Source organism: Gossypium hirsutum, chromosome A03, assembly GCF_007990345.1.
Source record: "Gossypium hirsutum isolate 1008001.06 chromosome A03, Gossypium_hirsutum_v2.1, whole genome shotgun sequence".
Classification (NCBI taxonomy): domain Eukaryota; kingdom Viridiplantae; phylum Streptophyta; class Magnoliopsida; order Malvales; family Malvaceae; genus Gossypium; species Gossypium hirsutum.
Genome location: NC_053426.1, coordinates 105142807 through 105163456, shown reverse-complemented (window position 1 = coordinate 105163456; position 20650 = coordinate 105142807). Strand labels below are relative to the sequence as shown.

The window sequence follows — 20650 nt, the reverse complement described above, 5'->3', positions numbered from 1 at the left end:
ATCCTGATCAAGAAAGTGAGGTTGAAAGATACGTGTGTATTGGTTGATTAGTTAATTAGTTATAGGCCGAAAGGTAATAATTGGTTAATTAATAACCAACTCGATAAAACTTGAGTTCTGAAGTTAACTAGGAATACTGAAGTGAGTTAGTCTTTTGCTTGGTTAATTCGAGTAATTTCGATTGTTAATTTGTGTTATTTACTTTTAATTAATTTATGTTATTTCGGTTAATTAATTTTTATTTGATTTTTCATACTATAGTTTTAAGTTATTATTGTTTAATCCTGTTAATGTAGAAAATGAATTTTAGTTTAATTCAACCTCCCTTGGGTACGATCCTCAGAATATTTCCTGAAGTATTTCGTTATAACACTTCATTATATTATAATTTGACCAGTATACTTGCGGATATTGTTGCTTTAATATTTATCTTTTTGCTGTAGTATTTCCAGTCCAGACGTTTGCACGTTTGGTGATGGTTAGTGTTACACTTAGGATAAGATTGAAGGCTATTTATCCTGATTATTTATTGAAAAAGAAGAGTTTATCTTGGACTATGCTGATTGAATAAATTGTCATATCAAGCTTATAAATAGACAGCAAATAAGCATGGAAGATAGATCTTTATAAAGGAATGTTGTACTGATTAGATTAATTTATCTTCATTATTTTCTCTTGTATTTTTGCACTTGATTAATAGGCATTCTTTGTGAGAGATTGAACATTTATATGTGAGGTTTTGGTTGAGTGGTTGTAACAAGTTGGGACTAGCTATTGGGGCTTAAATTACTTATTTGTTTAAAAGTATATTGGGCTTCAACTAATAGGTGGTTAGATTAATTGTGGAATGAAACCATCTACTGAGCGAAGCTCTGCAAAGTAGGATTGTTTCTAAATTGCGTTAATAAACCACTATGTGCAAATCTCTCATTACTTTCTATGCTTTGCGTTAGCATGGAAGATTCAAGATCATATAATCAAAATAAATTTTGATTTCATAGAAAACTATTAAAAACAATAAATTTCATTTTGATAATTTTTTAAAATAATTTCAAAACATCAAAATAAAATAAATTAATTGTTGAAATTTTTATCTATTAATAATGTCAATTGAGTTGTTACTATAATTTGGAATCTTAATATTTAAAAATTTATGTTTCAAAATCCAAATTTAGAATTTTTGGTATTAGGATAAACATGTACAATTTGATAATTTTTATGTATTATTTTAGTTTTTTTTCGCTTTTTCACTTTAATCCTTGATTATTTTTACCCTACCCAATACCTAAAAAGATATTTTTTAGGTGACCAAAATGAAAGTGACTTAAAAGTTAGGTGATCAAAATGAAAGTGTAAATATGATGTAGCGTGTATAGTTAACTGTGATAGATTTAACAGTTGAGTAACTAAAATGAAAGCGTCCTAAAAATTAAATGGTGAAATTATAAAAATTATATTATAATCACCTAAAATGAAAGGATTCTATAAATTGTTTTCAAAACAAAGGGTATATGTTTCAAAATAGCTTTTTGGAATTCAAATTTGAATTTTAAATGCTTAGAAAGATTCACCTTTTAGTGTAGGCGACATGATTAGTAGCTTCGTAGGTAAGAATTTCAAATCAAATCAAATCATGAATATATACAAAGTTAATGGTATACTGAACTTTTTTCGTAATTTACTTGAAGAAAATAAAAAATAAAAAAAGTAGTTTAAATAGATTTTCGGCTCACTTTGAACATCTACTAGATTAATTTATTGACGGACGGGCTCTTTTCCGAAAAACTTTTTGTTATAAACAAATAAATATCAAGCAAAAGAAATAAAAGAATTTCTCCTATATTTTTTCGTGTCACTTACAAGGCTTTATTTATAAATAAATATAATTTTTTTATTATTGGTTTTGATTATATTTACTCTTTTTTGACACAATTTTTAAAATTATTTATAGTCTCTTCTCAACCCATAAATAAAAGGGTAAGGTGGTTCAGCACACTCGAACCCACATCCTCTTACATTGACATTAATACCCATACCAATCAAGTTAAAACCGAATCGACAAATAAAGAATCAGTTAATGGTTTCATTGAAACATACATTAAAATGTTTTTATACTTATATCATTCATTCTCATAAATGTGTTAAAAAGTACAAATTTGTCTAGTATTATTGATTTGGAATTGGTACCATAATATATTATAATTGATGTTTACTATTATATTTTGAGAATATGGGCAAAATTTGTCATCAAATTTTTATGTAATTGAATTTTATCACTAATTTTTAAATTTTATTGAAATTTGTTATTAATTTTAATTTTTTAATTTAAAATTTATTACTCAATATTAATTTTTTTATTTATTTAATAATTTTTTAAATATTTTATTTTAATAGTTAGCAGGAAGTTAATTTGTAAAATATTAAAATTTAATAAATTAATTTAGAACTTTTGTTTAATGAAAGAAAGACTTGAAAAATAAATATAAACTAGAAAAACTTAAGTTTAAATTTTTAAATGTATCTTATTAACATTATATTAATTAATTATTGCTAATTATTACAATACAATGTTGAAAATATTTTTAATTAAATATACAAATTATTTTAAAACAAATTTGAATAGAAAAATAATGAGAGTGTAAGAGGACGTGAGTTTGAGCATGCTAAAGTACATTTATGTAACACCCCTATACCGTATCTACCGTCGAAATAAGGTTACAAAGTATTATTAGAGTTTCCATTCCAGAACAAAATTTTTTTTAAACATTTTAATTCATATCATTACTCATAGCAAAACCAATTAATAACATACCTACTGTCCATTATACGAGCCCTCAAGGCCCTAAAAACACATAAGAAACAAGTCGGGATTAAATCGAAAATATGTAGAATTTTTTAGAAAAAGATGAAAATTTTCAAACTGCAGGGGTCATACGGCTAAGACACACGCCCGTGTTTCAGGCCGTATGGACATTCGAAGTAGGGACACACACCCGTGTCCCTGCCCATGTTCGAGCCCGTGTAACTCTCTAATTTGGGTCACACGGCCAAGCCACACGCCCATGTGTCAGGCCGTGTGTTAGGTTGTGTAACTTTCTGACTTGCAACCCTTAATAAGCTATATGGGGCACACAGCTGTATCGCCTAGCCGTGTATCACATACGGCTGAGACACACGCCCGTGTCTCTGGCCGTGTGAACGAAAAATAGGACATTTTCAAGCCATTTTTCTCACCCATTCATGCATATACCTACAATCAATTTTCCACATATAAACAAGCCATCAAATTGCACTAAAAACATGCATAATCAAGCTATCCAAATAAAGTACATAATCATACAACTAATATGCCCAAAAGGCACCTCAATCACAACAATTAGACATGTATAATCATATGTACAATTTGGCCAAAAGTTCAACTAACTTATAACTAAGTTTATGTCAAAACTTACCACTTTGTTTACCTATCAAATTTCACACCAAAAGTACCAAATATGCCATTTGACATTTAGCACCATTAGCCATATATGTCCACTACCCAAATACCAAAATGACCATATTCAACCATGTCAAAGAACATTTCATTACACACATTTTAAATACCATTTCAACTTCCATCATTTAAGAATCACAAAGACTATAAAGTCAACCATCATAAGGTTACATATATATATCACAATTACAAGCCAAAACATAATGGCTATAACATCAACCAAAATACCTACACATGTGCATATTTAACCAATTATCACTTAACTTGTTTTCATGCCAAAGTATAACATAATTGATACATAAAAACCATACTAATTTTGGTTATTTCAAAACATACACCAATTTGACCATATTAACCACAAACAACAAGCTATCAATAGTACCTCCAATCCAAGGCAACATTTCATGCCATAATCATCAACCAAAATGACATATATATACCAAACTCATCAATTAAACATTAGACATAGTCCACCTATACATGCCATTATAACCACGACCAAAGCATAGAAATCTACTGATAAAATAGATGGATAGTGTGATGGATCTCTGACTAGCTTCCAATCCGATCGAGCTTCTAATAATCTAAAAAGTAAAGGAAAAACAACTACGTAAGCAATGAATGCTTAGTAAGTTCGTGTAAACTTTAGTCATATCAATCCATTTCAAATATGAAATTTATGCATACCAAGAATAATCTTATACCAATACCACAAGATTCATGAAACCATATTCAACAACACACAAAGTGAATAAATCCACAGCATCAGATATACATATCATTCCTAGCATAGTAGGATTTTATAAAACTTTAAACCCTTTCAAATTTTCTTACTTTCCATTGTATTCACTTTCTTTAGCTTAAATAACAACATCAATTCAATTCATCATTCCCTTTTTCATCATTTACACTTATGGTATGAACTTACTATTTCATTACCTTTCTACACCTATTTCATATGCATAACACACAGGATATAAGCATATCATCAACTATAGCTACAAGCTAATGCATTTAAACATAGCTCTTTTGGAATTAACCACATGATGAACCATTTCATAAGAAATTACATAATTTAAACCTTACCACTCTTTCATGAACACAAGCATTTCCATTTGGGCACTTACCATTTCAATGCAAAAAGTAAGCAAAATACACTCCAACCAATAGCTTGGCACATGCCTAAGGATCAAACAACAACACATGTTAGCACTTGAACATATTTCATATGAATTCAATATAGATAACCATTATACTTGAATATGATTCAATTGGTACATATATGTAAAGCAAGCTTCAAAGATTCAAAATCTATGAAAATTTTGAAGAAAAATCATACCTTAAACTTGAATTTGAAGGAAAATAGTTAATTTTTTTTCTTTCCCCTTTTGTTTTCGTGAAAAGAGAGAAAGATAAGAAAGATTTCATCTTTTCTCTTTTTTTATATATTATAATTTTAATTAATAAAACATTATTACTTGTTAAAATATTATTATTAATAAAAATAAGATTTAAAAGCCATCATGAAAATGAAATATTTGTACTTTATTCTGTTAAGTATGACTCCTATTTCAGTCAAATTTGAAAAATAATCTTCTAGTTAAACTTTGTTTATTTGTTTCAATTAAACATTGATTAGTTTAGATTATTTTATTATTATTTGACCTATGAATTTAACTTATAAATAGGCTCTTTTACAACCTTAGAAAAAAACACGCATTAGATATTAAAACTCATAACACATTTAGAGAATTTTGTGTTTACGTTTTGAGGGTTCTTTATTTTCAGGTTTTCGGGGTTTAATTTTTATCTTCATCTTTTTTACTCTTTGTTCTTTTGCCATTATAGTAAAATTATCTTTGCCTGTAATTTTTTATCCTTTTCGGAGGGATTTTTCCACGTTAAATTTGTGTGTTCAATTTTTCAATTTATTCAGCTATTTTTTTACTTGTTGCTTAATCGGGTCGATCCCAGCAAATTCCTATACTTTCCCAACTTATTCAATTTAGTTCCTAAACTCAATAGCAAATTTTTAACTTAACCATATGCTCCTACTAATTATTCTCTATATTTTCATGTCTGACAGTTTCCTCTAAAAACAATTATAATTTCTTATACTACTATTTATTTATAGATTATTTTTTCCTTCTTCTTCTTCTTCTTCTTCTTCTTCGTCTTCCTCTCTCTCTCTCTCCCTCCCTCGCTCCCTCTATCTCCCTCCCTCCCTCTATCTCCCTCCCTCCCTCTCTCTCTCTCTCTCTCTCCCTCTTTCCTTCCCTCCCTCCCTCCCTCCCGTTATCCAACTTGAGCCATTTCGTTAAAAAAAATTAAACCTGCCATGTGGCGCTATTAAAATGCGCCATGTTATACTTGTTCATGGATCAATCTACCTAATTAGGTTTTAAGGCCCATCTGAAATTTGGGAGGGCTTAGGCAAAAATATTTTGACCGAAAACTGAGTTTAGGAAAAAAAATTAAGTTTGTTTAAAATATGGACCCATTTTTAAGTTTGTAATATTTTATATTATATTATTTATCAAAAAAATAATTTATATTATATTAAATTTATATCTTATGTAATTTATAACACATAAAATTATATCTATAGTGTTAACATTAAAAATGTTAAGATAATTAATTATATATAAAAATTTAATAAATAAAAATATATAAAATTATTAAATATTGTATTAAAATAATATAAATATATTTTTAAATATTTTTCTTACAAATAATATGGGTGGGCCTAAAATGGGCTTGAGTTAACCATCTGCAAATATTAGCAAATTTGAATAAAATTTTAAGCCTATATTCCGAGCTGTGTCAAGCTTGTGCAAGCATAAATTGTGTTAATATCATGCTCAGGCCTAGCCAAAACCCGGCTCAGCCTATGAACATCTCTATGCCATGTCATGCCATCTTTTTTTTTTTTAGTTTTATGTATATTATATTGATTAAAAGGTAAAAATGTCATATATGTAATATAAATAATTCAAAAGTTTTATAAAAATAATATTTTATAGATTTCTAAAATATATAAATATAAATTTTAAAAAGTGTAAATAATATATAAAAATTAAAAATTTTATAAAAATTAAAATTTCAAAAATTCGAAAAATTCAACTAAAAAAAATATAAAGTCTATAAATAAAAAAGAAAAAGAAAAAGTTGAACATTAAAAAAAAAACGTATAAAATTTTAAAAAATTGCAAAGTATGTATATTTAAAATATATATTTATGAAAAATATTTAAAATTCAAAATTAACTATACGTCAACGTAGGTCAACGACAGCAATGATAAATTAAAGTCAAAGATATTTAATATTTAAAATTTTAATTTCTTTTTTTTTTCTATTTTTCTACTTCAATTTAATGTTATTAAATTTTAATAAATTTGAATGGCAAATGACACATTTTGATTTGTTAAATGTGTTATACGGTATATTCTAATTTGTCATTCTGTTTATTTAATGTTGTTATAGAGAATAGATTAAATCAAATAAGAGGAAAAGGTTGTCAAGTATAGTTTAGATGAAATAGAGGCATTAAGCCAAAAATAAATTAAAAGAAAATAAGATTAATTAGCCCAAGAGCATATCGGATCGACTGAAAGCAAAACCCAAAATATAAAACCCTAAACCCTACCTTTCTCCTTCCTTATTTTTTCGCTAACCCCGGAATCCCTCTATTCCTCTCATCAAAGGTTGCCATTTTGTAGGTATTTCGATCTGCATCTTCCTCTCTCTCTCTTTTTTCCCAAAAGAAAAGTCTTAGATTATATTTGCTGCGTTTGTTTGCTTAGAAATTTTGGGCGGAAGTTATCAGCCTTTCGGGTGCTAAATTGAGCGGCTTCGTTTCCCCTCTTTGCATTTCTTATTGTTAATTCGTATCTCTTGGTCAAGGCAGTGCTACCCGCCACTGTTAAAAGCGGCAGCCTCTTTTTCTTGAGAGCTAGATTGTTAGAGCTGTCAGCTTTGAGGCTCTTAGGGTCCTACTCTTTCTCTTTTACTTGTTTTGCGGTTTGATGAAATGACTGGGTTTTGTTGTACTTTTCTAAGTTGTTGAGGGAAGCCCATTTGCATTGTAATTAAAGATAGAGATTTGAGACATGATCATGCTGGAATATATAAATATATATATGATTATGTGTTTGACTCTGTACGATTGAAATGAACGGAAAACTTGTTGAAATATTGTACCTTTATAGATTGTTTAGCAACATATTGTATGAGTCGACGTATTTTGGCTGTGTTATGTTCTTTGTGGAGGCAGTATATTGTATTTTCATGACAAGGAAATAGTTTGGGTGCTTAGACTCCTTTCTGCTAGATATTGCTTATAATTCCTAATTATATGGGGGGAGGGGGCCGCGGGAATGTTTGGGGCCTCTTCTCCTATACAGAGTGTAAACATGGATTGTCATGTGTGAATACGTATGTGTTTGGATAGTTTCCTTTTCTGAGTTAGAGTTGCTTAAGCTATTTCTCTGACATCTCACATTGGGTTTAATGTTGACCTTTGGGGTCTTCTGCAATTTGACATCTAATGTTTAACTTTTCAGCATTGAGTAAAATGAATCTCAACAACCTCAAAGTTCCTAAGATGCCTGGAGGTGGAGCACTTCCTGCTTTGCTTAAGATTGGAGTCATTGGTGGGCTTGGCCTCTATGGAGTTGCCAATAGTCTCTACAACGTTGATGGAGGTCACCGAGCAATTGTTTTCAATCGGATATTGGGCATCAAAGATAAGGTCATAATTTTACTGGTTGACATGTTTTCTAGAATGCATCTCCTTCCCTATATCTGTTGTTTGTGGATATTATAGCGCTTTACAGAACTTGCATACTATGGCTTCTATATGGAATTGATTAACTAGTAGCCTTGTGCTGTCCTTTCTTGAATGACCAGATTTTTTTCTGCTGTCCTTTTGACATTCTTGTTTATAATTTTTTTCCTTTGGGCTTAGCTTCTGTCTAGCAGTATGCCATAAAGTTTAATGATTGGCTCTGCAGGTTTATTCCGAGGGGACACACCTTATGATACCATGGTTTGAGAGGCCTATCATCTATGATGTCCGTGCAAGACCTCATTTAGTTGAGAGTACTTCTGGTAGTCGTGATCTCCAGATGGTAAATGCTACTTTTCAATTTTCACTTAAGACTTTTTTGCTATCATTACCTCGTTGCTTTTTAGTTCTCTAAATCTAAAATGATACTAACCAGGGATTCAAAAATTAAAACACACAAATATCCTTATGAATTTCAAATGCACAACTAAACATGCATCCAACAAATCCACGAATTTGAGAAATAACCATAAATGCTATATTTATAGGTGTTTTATCTCACAGCTACACTATTTTTTAATCTAAATTTCCAAACACAACCTAAGCATGGGGTTTAAATCCTTAAATTATGAATTTATGTTCTCAGTCAATCAGATGAATATTTCGTTACTAGTTGGTACATCAATTCTTACTAAACAAACAGCATTAATTAGATTTATATATTAATTGCTATATTTTGCGTACATATTAATTGTAACTGTAATCATTTCCTTTCCTTCTATGTCATACCTCCTATCAAGCTTTTAATTTTTGAAAGTTATGTAATGGTTGTTCCATCTTTTAAGAATTATTTGTTTGTGTATATTCAACCTCTGATATGGACATATGAGCTATGAATACAATATATGAAATTTACATTCTATTTACGCTAAGTGAAATGCTTACATTTCATCTAATCATTTTAAAAGGCTCCATAACAGAGTACCCATGAGGCATTTTTATGCTTTTCCCTTTCTTGTTGATGCTACAGCTTACATTCATTTGTAGAGTTATATTAGGTAGAAACTTAAAATAGAAAAATGTTGCAGGAAGTAATGCCTTAATTAGACACTAAACCTGCTTCTGAACTATATCCTCTGCAGGTCAAGATTGGGCTTCGAGTTCTCACTCGCCCTAAGTCAACTCAGTTAACTGAAATTTATCGAACCCTTGGTGAGAACTATAATGAGAGGGTCCTGCCTTCAATCATTCATGAAACTTTAAAAGCTGTTGTTGCTCAATACAATGCTAGCCAACTCATTACTCAGAGAGAGGTAGATATCCTGTCATAGATTTTAGATGCCCCAGTAATAGCATAGATGGTTTGGATCAATTGTCTGAAGTTGAACTGTTGTGCTTTTAGAATGTCAGTAAGGAAATCCGGAAGATTCTGACTGAAAGGGCAGCTTACTTCAACATTCAACTTGATGATGTGTCCATCACAAGTCTGACTTTTGGGAAGGAATTCACTGCTGCAATTGAGGCGAAACAGGTGGCTGCCCAAGAAGCTGAGAGAGCTAAATTTATTGTGGAAAAAGCTGAACAGGACAAGAAAAGTGCTGTCATCCGAGCACAGGTGAGATACATAAAATAGACCCACACACTATGGCCTTGGTAGTTATGGATGTAAGGGGGGAAATGAGGAAGTAAAATTAATGACCAAAAAAGAAGCCAAGGTGGTGAAATGGATGATTTTTTCTATAATATTAGATGATAAATGCAGCTCAATGGGAATATCAAGTAGATCTGGTAAAAAGGATAGATCCTTTCTTATAAAGGGTAGAAGATAATCTGAAACATACTTGAATGTCAGTTTCAGCTTCTCTCAGAAAATTCTGATATTTGGCTTAATATGATAAAATGGATCATTTTTCTCTTCTGAAATTTATTTGTTTTTCTGGTTTACAGGGAGAAGCCAAGAGTGCCCAACTCATTGGTCAAGCAATTGCAAAGAACCCAGCATTCATTACATTGAGGAAAATTGAAGCCTCTAGAGAGATTGCGCAGACCATTGCAAATTCAGCCAACAAAGTCTTCTTGAACTCAAAGGATCTGTTGCTGAACCTTCAGGAGATGGATCTTGAATCCCACCCAAAGTAAAATGATTACCTTTATTTCACACTTGGTTCAATAACTCCATTGTGAGAACGTTAAATACAAACTTGAAGGCTTTGCTGTCGTCATGGATTTTTGAAGGATTTATTGTCTTAAAGGATCAGTGTCCAAACATCATATCAGTTGATCCATATGGGGCTGTTTATTTGAGGTAGAGAAGGGCTATTGGATATATGATAGTGGTCAATTCTATCTTTTATTCAAATTAATACCTTACCCAATGGAACTAATGGACGTGTTGGATGTGGATTTATGTAACTTTTGGATTAAGGTCAAGGTCGAGTTGTGGAATGATAGGAATCCCATGGTGTTTCGGCTTTGTCTTATGTAATTTGCTTCAACTATTTGACCCTGCCAAATAAACCTGAAACGGCATCAGATAGTTTGATCCGGTTTATGGTTTGGTTGGCCACCCCTAGCCTAGACCTGTACTCCATTGTTTGTTCTTGTTAAACTAGTTTGAATTGCTTCAACTAAAATTAGCTCCCGAAATATCTGGCTGAGGCTACCAGAATAGTGTGTTAATACGAGCAATCTTGGCGGCGGCAGCCAAAATCATGTGTCTAACAATGTCGACTCTTGCAAGTTGTATGATGTCTCCTATTATTGATTGACATCGGCAATGAAGTCCCACATTTCGTTTTAAGATTAATTTAGATATGGTGTGATTAGTTGTACATAAGCAGTAAGGAAAGAGCTTCTCCCAAAATTTCAAGTTTGATCTGTGTGGTATTGTTGAAGAAAATCAGTTTTTGAGGATTGAATGAGCAAACTTTATCCATAATGCTATTTTGACACAAGGTAGTCAATATCGTTCCAGTATTATATTTTCAGTGTTCCAGTATTATATTTTCAGTGCTACTGGTAACCGTTATTTTTTATATAATTACTAGTTAAACTTTATATGTAATAGTAAATATATCATACTACGTTTCATACTATTATTTTTTAGAATAAATTACTTAATTGATGATTAATTTTTTTGATGCTTTTATTTTGCTCACTTAAATAAAAAAATATTAGTAATTTAGTCACTATTGTTACTATAATTAAACATTTTAGTCACTGTTACATATTTTTGACTATTTTTTACCCCTGGTTACTGTTCATCTTTCTTGACCTTTTTTCTTCCTTCCACGCCGCCCCTGTTTCCACATTCTTCTTCTTCCTTTGCTCCCTGCTTCCAGCTGCAATCTCTTACCCTTAATAATGGGTTTCGCCGACAGTCAAGGTTTATCAGGTACTGTAACAAATACTATCAAATATTTCATTTTCTTTCTTTTCTCTGTTCTTCATGTAATGTTTGCCTTGTTTTCTCTACTTTTCTGAGAACATCGAGAAAGATTACATGATAAGCCTCGTTAATTTTATGATTTGTTCACAAAAGCAAATCCATTGTATTTGAATTATTAGAAGCTAAAATTTCATCTTTTGTGGATAACAAGATGTTTGGTTTTAGAATTTTATATTATGTTGAATTGTTTGATCACTTTCAGTGGAAAAAGAATTACTTTCTTATTAAAAATAGCCAAAAGTAAAAATCAAATGAAACTGTACCAAGTTTGAAATTTCTCTGCAAGGAATTAAATTATGGTCTTAGAATTTTATAAGGGTGTCGATGTTACTATATTTTACAAGCTTAGTAGTTGGAACTCAGTTGCGAGTGTCCAATATGTTTGACCTTGTTGAAGATTTTCCATGTCACTAGAAGATTATATCCCATTTCGAATATGGGTATTTCAAAAAAAGAAATAGTTGGAGCAACATAGCGATGTAGTTGCTATTTGGAACTTTTCTTGTCTTGGTGACACCGATACTTGTTGGATACATCAAGTTGCTGCTTTGGTTCAGTATTTTTATTGTGACGAGTTTTTTATTTGGGTGATTAAACGTCAAGTGACCAACTAGGTAGTTTAACCTATTTCTTACTAATAATAAATACAATAATATTTTAGGTAAATTACACCAACAGTCACTCAATTTTGGAGTAGCTGACAAAACAGTCACCTAGGTTTCATTTTAGTCACTCAACTTTCGAAAAGTTACAAAACAGTCACTAACGTTATAAAAAAGTGACAAGATAGTCACTGATTAATAGTTTTCGTTAGGGTGTTAACGGGATGTTGACGTGGCAAGTTAACTAGCCGATGTGGCAAGTTAACTTGCCACGTTGGTGAAGCGGCTAATGGGTTTTAGTTTGGGGGCGAGTTTAGGGAAAAAAATTAAAGAGTTATGGGTTTAGGGGTAAAAAATTAGAAATAGATTAGGATTAAGAGGATTTGGGGTAAAAAAAATTGATTTGGGAAAATTTTGAATGTGATTTGGGTTGGTTTAGGGTTGAAACTAATTCGAGAATCAATTAAGAAGGGTTTAAGGTTAGAAATCGACTCAATAATCGATTAATAGGGTATAAGGGTTTAGGGTACAATTTTTTTTGTTTGGGGATAATTTATTATAGGGTAAATTACACCAACAGTTGGGTGACTATTGGTGCAATTTATCAAAAAAAAAATGAAGAATTGTGTCATTGGCATTTTGTTTCTACAATCTGAATTTTCAATGAGCATATATGGCCAAAAAAGGTTATAATCTTTGTTTGAACTGTTTTGGAGAAAATATTTTCTTAGATTCTATTTTTTTAACGCCTTTGTCTCTTTGTTATCAGCAGTCAACCACATTGGTTTTTGGGAACAATTTGGGAAGGGAAGAGCTTTGCAAAACTGTTAATTTTTTTTATATCTGTTGATTTCTTGGCCAATATTCTTAGTGTTCTTTGTCCAAAGCAAATAATTGGGTGATTAACTTCGCTTCTAAATTGCCATAGCAGAAAAAATCTCTTTGAAAGGAGAATCTTGTTGGTGGTTGAGTGAATGAGAGGGTGAAAGGAAATGAGTGAGGTGTTTGAGGTTGAATATAAGATACAATGAATGGAGGGTCATTGGGTCTACGAACAGGGCATCTCCATTTTTCCTCTTCTCATTCATCTTCTTCTTCTTCTTCTTTAACCTTAAAATGGTGCTGGTAGGGTTGTTAAAGTGAGAGTAACCGGGCAACTGGATGGTTTTTTACACCAACGACGCCGTCACCTGCCATGTCACTTTGCCGTGACGTCTGTGACGGAAAACGGTAAAAATGACTATTTTGTAGCTTTTCGAATGTTGAGTGACTGCAATGAAACCTAGGTGATTGTATTGTCAGCTACCCTAAAGTTGGGTGACTGTTGGTGTAATCTACCCTAAATTTTTTTTATAAAAATAAATTTTATTTATTCATTTATTAACATTTTTAACTATTATCAATATAGATATTTTTTAAAAATAGAATATAATTCTTATTTAAATTAAATTTGTAGATTAAATTAATATTATTTTTGAGCTTGTGAAAACTCAAAATTTATCCGACGTGATGTTTTGTTTTACTTATTCATTTCAACTTTTTGAATGTTAAGACTTTTTTCCATACCTCAATTTTTGAGATTTTAATGTTTATTGTATTTTCTTTTTTATTTTCTTTTCTCTCTTCCTTTTTTTTGTTCTCTTCTCACAGCTAGTTCATTTTCTTATATAGTTCTTTTTCTTTTCACTCACAAGTTTTAACTCAAATTTTCACCGATACATCATTTTTTGAAAACAAGTCGAAATATGTCAAATACATGTGGGATAGGTCGAAATTTGAGCCGAAACAAAATCTATATTGTATTGCTTCAGTTTATGTCCGGAATGAAGTGTTCGAGTTGATACAATTGGTATTGGAACAAAACCAACCACCATGCTTTGACCTCTCTTCCATGCCATTTGAATGCTAAAAGAGTTAAGGCTGTAAGTAGTGCCTCTATTTTGATTGGGGGTTGTATCATGAGCCGCGAATCAAATCTCATAACCATTGCGTATAAAATCGCCGTTAAAGGTCAACTAATTAAATGTGGTTCATTTAACCCACTTGAACTAGCAGGATTTGTGGAACACATGAAAAAGTATATTTACTTGAAACATTGGTGGTCTATTGAAACACTCCAATAAAACTAGAATTGCTATGGTGAATATTGTAAAACCTAATGGATAAGATTGTATAGTGTTGTAATATCCTGATTTTGGGCCTAGTCGGAATAGTGGTTTCGTGACCACAAAATCCGAGATAGAAATAATTATTTTATGATTATTTTAAGGTCTATGATATGATTGCATGATTGTGTGAAAATTTCGTGAAGAAATTTTATGCATAAAGTGCTTAAATTGAAATTAGGGACTAAATCGAATAATTTGCAAAACTTGCATTCTAGAAGTTTCTAGTATGAAATTGTTTTGAAATATTAATTAGGAGGTCTTAAATATAATTTTACCAATTTCTAAGTCTTGGACAAAAATTAGACATGGATGGAATTTTTGGAAAGTTTAGTAGTAAGGGCATTTTGGTCATTTAGGGGTAAAATGAATTAAAATACAAAATTAAAAGCCAATTTTGCTCATCTTCAACCCCATGGCCGAATATAGCAAGGAGAAACCATGGCTAGGGTTTTTTAAGCTTCCAAGCTCGATTGTAAGTCCGTTCTAGCCTCGTTTTTAATGATTTTTACGTTTTTGGAGTCCCGGTAGCTCGATTTAGCTAATGCTAGCAATAATTTAACCTAGGGTTTATATTTGGAAAAATACCCATAGGTGAAATTTGTGTATTTTGGTGTTTTATGATAGAATATGAGGTTTTAAATTATGTTAGACTTGTGCTACTCGGTATTAAGTGAAAACGAGCAAAAGGGCTTAATCGGTAAAAATACCTAATAGTCATAAGTACATGTTAGAGTGAGAATTTGATGTTGCCATAGAAGGGAAAAATGATCAGAATGTCATAAAACATAAGAAAATAGGCTGAAGTTTAATTTACGAGCTTTGGGGAAAAAGTGTAAATATGCAAAAGTTTAGGGGCAAAATTGTAATTTTTCCAAAATATGATTTTGGGTCAATTTGAATAATGTGAGTCCTAATTAGACTATATTTTAAATGATAGAGCAAGGAAAACTGAAATTCGGGCTAAAATGGGGAAATATCAAGTTGTGGACGAAATGGTAAAAGTAGCCATTTTCGCATACTAGGTAAGTTCATGTGTAAATGTAGTAACATAATTGTCATTTTAAGCAATTTAATGTTGTTTATATGATATGATGCCGATTATTATCATGAAATATTATGCTTTGTGGTTATTGTTGAATAATATGTAATTATGTGAATTACTTGATGAGTATGAACTATCATCGAAGTATCGATTTCAATATTCCGTGGAAGACGGAAAAGATGTGAGATCGAGGAAAAAAGCCCGTTTGAACCTTAGGAATAGATTAGGATACAAGTGACATGTCACTGGGATATTTGGGCATCCGAACTCGTTGAGTTGAGTCCGAGTTCATTTATGGATGCGAGCGTCCGAACTCGTTGAGTTGAGTCCGAGTTCGTGAGATGTAACTAGGCATCCGAGCTCGTTGAGTTGAGTCCGAGTTCACTTATGGATGCGAACGCCTGAGCTCATTGAGTTGAGTCCGAGTTCGCTTATGGGCGGGTTACATGGTAGCTTGGCTACATATGTGGCACTTATGTGCAAACTTTCCATGTATCCGAATTATATTCCGATGTGTTCAACGGGTAAAGTTCTACTGAAATGGAGGAATACTCAAGATGAAAGGGACGTATTGGTAAGTGTTGTGAAATGGGTACTTTGAACAGGTATGTACTTAACCCTCGAGTTGAAAAATCGATATAACAACAATATGGTAAGATGATAAATGAAAATGTGATATGAATGTCTTGGTGATGATTATGCAAATGATGTTTTATGTTTGCTTATATGGTTATGTTACTTGCTATTTGCATGTGAACTTATTAAGCATTTATGCTTACTCCCTCCTTTTCATTCCTTGTAGTTTTGACAAGTCAGCTCGGAAATCGGGAACGGTCGGAGGCTCGCTCACACTATCCGTATACCATCTTGGCATAATGGCTTGTATATTTTGAGTATGGCATGTATAGCATTATAATCATTTTGTATATATGGTCTTATGATATGGTTATTGAGTGGTATGGAAATGCTTGGTAATGATTAGCCATTGGAATGGCTAATCATGATCATATTTGGTGTTATGTATGTTAAATTACTAGCTAATCCATGGAAACCATGAAATAGGTAAAATTTACCGTAAAATAGAATAAGACAGTAGCAGTGACATGAGTTTGAAAAATCATTAAAAATAGTAGAGATATAATTAGATGATGAATAAAATATGGAATTAAATAATTATGAGTCTATTTTCATATGAATGGAACAAAACAGGTATATGAGTTATATTTTATGAGATGTTTAAATTTTTGTGAAACAGGGCTAGAGCAATTTCTGGATCCCCTGTTCTGACTTTGGAAATTCACCATAAATTGTAAAAAGGTAATTAGAAGTCATGCTTTATATGTACAGATTCCTTATTGAGTCTAGTTTTATTAGAAACAAACGGCATAGTCATTGAAGCTCTGTACAGGGAGATATCTGATTCGTAATACATAGAGGTCAGAGTAGTCGAACCCTGAAACAGGGGAGACTTTAAATAATAAACTGTACTAATTGGCCCGACCAAAAATTCTAGAAAAAAATTACTAGATAGATATATGAGTCTAGTTTCAGGAAAAATTTACGGAATTAGATTTTGAGTTTCGGAACTCGAGATATGATTTTTAAAGCGACTGTGATGCAGTTAGACAGCTTGTCTGGAAATTTTAAAATAAATTGTATGAGCTGTTTAAGTAATGAATTAAGTCCGTTAACACCTCGTGTTCGACTCCGGCAACGGTCTCGGGTACGGGGCGTTACATTTAGTGGTATCAGAGCTGGTTTAGTCGGTTCTCGGGCTAACCTAGCATGTGTAAAAGTTTAGCTATACATGCACTGATCTGTGATAGTGTGATGTCTTCCGACGCGTATGAGTACCGTCTTATTTAGACAGGGTACTCTCCAACCGAGCTGCGCCGACCATGTTCAATGTTATGTGAAGGTGTTTGAGTAAAATTATGATTATGATAAGTCTCGGTTCAGAAAAGTATGAATAAAAGTTTATGATACATATGTGATAAATATCCATATTTGCTTAATACTCATATGATGTAGTGTATGTGGCTCACTTGATAAGATGAACGGAATAAATAGAAAGTAGTAGAGGTATGAATAAAGGTCATAATATTATGATACGAATGAAAATGTCCTTGTCTTGATTGGATGTCGAATGTTGATGAATGTTAATGGTATATAATTTTTATGAGATAAAGGATTATAATGAAATGAACTTATCTATGTTAAATTGTTGGACTGAATTATATGATTGTAATGATATGTACATGATGATGCACGAAATGAAAGTTGTGATTGTGATGCAAATATCTATGTTTGTTTGGCATTATATGATGTCATGAGCATGAATTAATTTAATTAAATGAATGGATAAGTAAAGCTATCTAGAAAACATAGAATGTATGCATAAGTATATTGTCTAAATGGGACAATAGGAAAATTTGTGTAAGCCAACATGAATGTTGCATTGCCTGAATGAATGACATGATTTTGATGATGTTGCTATGATGATGGAAGTTGTGTCATATGTGTATGTATAAGAAAGTCGAGTCAGAGGTCCTACAACCCCTCTCCCTTACCGAAGTGGTACTTATAATGAAATTTCATGAGATTTGTATTGAATAAGTTTCCGGTTGAGAACCCAAAGAGTTCAGTGATAGAATAATTATAAGTATGATCAGAGATTGAAAATGAGCTGATAAGTAAAGTCAGAGCTAGTAAAGTATCGGATTGATATAAAGATTATTGGAATTATGCACTGTCCCAGTTAGAGAAGGAATTCTCTTTGGTAAATCGAATTACTCAGGTGCAAGGTCGAGACAAGTGTAAATCGAAATTTATTCAGAACTGGCCTTCTTTAGTGAATGGTTTAATATGAAATTTGTGACGACAGAACTAGTTGGGGAAATGATATTTGAAATGTGAACTATCTGAGTGTGACAGTTATGACTGGACAGATTTAGCAGTCTCTTTTGAGATGTTCTATGTGTTTACCCGTTCTCAGAAATATTTCTATGGCTATTGATCTTCTGAAGAAATTCTTGTTATATGGGAATGTCTTCTAATTCTGGTGTTGGATGAAAGCATTGGTAGTCTGACTGGTTTATAATTTATATTGCTCTATTTCATCGGGTATTCTATTTCATTTCGTCTGATAAGAATTGATGAGAGAATACGTATGATATTATGATTCTGTTTCTTCTACTTGATGATTCATCTGATATATATGTTTGGGAAGATATATTGATCTTGTTATATTTGATTTCAGTGGGATTAAATGATGTTTTCTTCTGGACTTTCTTTCTTTGAAGAATTATCGGGGTATTCTGTATTTTCTCTATGAGTTTGGTTTTCGATTCTCCGGCATAGTAGCGTATCTTGGGTTTCTTTATCCTGGATCTCTTTATTCTGGATTTCTTTATTTCGAGTTTCTCTATCTTGGATTTCTTTATTCGGTTTTCTTGTTATCTTTGTTCAATAATTTGTCAATTATGACTCATGTTTGAAGTACGTTCTTCAGCTCGTGACAATCATGTCAAATATGACTATACTTCTAATTTGATCTTGGTAATGTGGTGATTTTAGTATCGGGATTTTTCTAATTTCTGTGTAAGGATTTGACATCAGTAAAGGCATAGGTGATAAAAGTGCGAGTTTCAGTTGGTATGGTGAATTATTTATTTGAAAGATTTCATGTGACAATTATGTCAGGATTATTTTTCTCAAGTCTGATAATATAATTTCATTTTTGTACTGATAAAAGAGTAAATAGTCTGAACGAGAAGTGCATATATATTAGAAAGATTTGGATATTAGTTAAAGTCACTACGAATGATAAGGTTTTCATCTTGTGAAAGCTGAAAAGTTTATTACATGTTGACAAAGTTTGGATAGATGAGAATATTGGTAACCGAAGCTGAAAAGCCAATTTTGCTCATCTTCAACCCCATGGCCGAATATAGCAAGGAGAAACCATGGCTAGGGTTTTTCAAGCTTCCAAGCTCGATTGTAAGTCCGTTCTAGCCTCGTTTTTAATGATTTTTACGTTTTTGGAGTCCCGGTAGCTCGATTTAGCTTATGCTAGCAATAATTTAACCTAGGGTTTATATTTGGAAAAATACCCATAGGTGAAATTTGTGTATTTTGGTGTTTTATGATAGAATATGAGATTTTAAATTATGTTAGACTTGTGCTACTCGGTATTAAGTGAAAACGAGCAAAAGGGCTTAATCGGTAAAAATACCTAATAGTCATAAGTACATGTTAGAGTGAGAATTTGATGTTGCCATAGAAGGGAAAAATGATCAGAATGTCATAAAACATAAGAAAATAGGCTGAAGTTTAATTAACGAGCTTTGGGGAGAAAGTGTAAATATGCAAAAGTTTAGGGGCAAAATTGTAATTTTTCCAAAATATGATTTTGGGTCAATTTGAATAATGTGAGTCCTAATTAGACTATATTTTAAATGATAGAGCAAGGAAAACTGAAATTCGGGCTAAAATGGGGAAAATACCAAGTTGTGGACGAAATGGTAAAAGTAGCCATTTTCGCATACGAGGTAAGTTCATGTGTAAATGTAGTAACATAATTGTCATTTTAAGCAATTTAATGTTGTTTATAAGATATGATGCCGATTATTATCATGAAATATTATACTTTGTGGTTATTGTTGAATAATATGTAATTATGTGAATTACTTGATGAGTATGAACTATTACCGAAGTATCGATTTCGATATTCCGTGGAAGACGGCAAAGATGTGAGATCGAGGAAAAAAGCCCGTTTGAACCTTAGGAATAGATTAGGATACAAGTGACATGTCACTGGGATATTTGGGCATCCGAACTCGTTGAGTTGAGTCCGAGTTCATTTATGGATGCGAGCGTCCGAACTCGTTGAGTTGAGTCCGAGTTCGTGAGATGTAACTAGGCATCCGAGCTCGTTGAGTTGAGTCCGAGTTCACTTATGGATGCGAATGCCTGAGCTCGTTGAGTTGAGTCCGAGTTCGCTTATGGGCGGGTTACATGGTAGCTTGGCTACATATGTGGCACTTATGTGCAAACTTTCCATGTATCCAAATTATATTCCGATGTGTTCAACGGGTAAAGTTCTACTGAAA

At 31.9% G+C, this 20650-nt stretch overlaps 1 protein-coding gene across 3 annotated transcripts; it reads left to right on the top strand.

Moving 5' to 3' along the window:
- Positions 1 to 7028: 7028 nt before the first annotated feature.
- Positions 7029 to 10912, top strand: LOC107896954 (prohibitin-1, mitochondrial). Of its 3 annotated transcripts, none has more exons than XM_016822268.2 (6): positions 7029 to 7208; positions 8056 to 8243; positions 8506 to 8622; positions 9422 to 9592; positions 9682 to 9894; positions 10227 to 10912. In XM_016822268.2, the coding sequence occupies exons 2-6, from the start codon at positions 8067 to 8069 to the stop codon at positions 10416 to 10418; spliced, it is 870 nt and encodes a 289-aa protein (XP_016677757.1). In that variant the 5' UTR covers positions 7029 to 7208; positions 8056 to 8066; the 3' UTR covers positions 10419 to 10912. The 3 variants fall into 3 exon arrangements, with proteins under 3 accessions (XP_016677757.1, XP_016677756.1, XP_016677758.1); XM_016822267.2 differs by having other exon boundaries at positions 7029 to 7212; XM_016822269.2 differs by lacking the exon at positions 7029 to 7208 and adding an exon at positions 7464 to 7482.
- The last annotated feature ends 9738 nt before the right edge of the window (positions 10913 to 20650 follow it).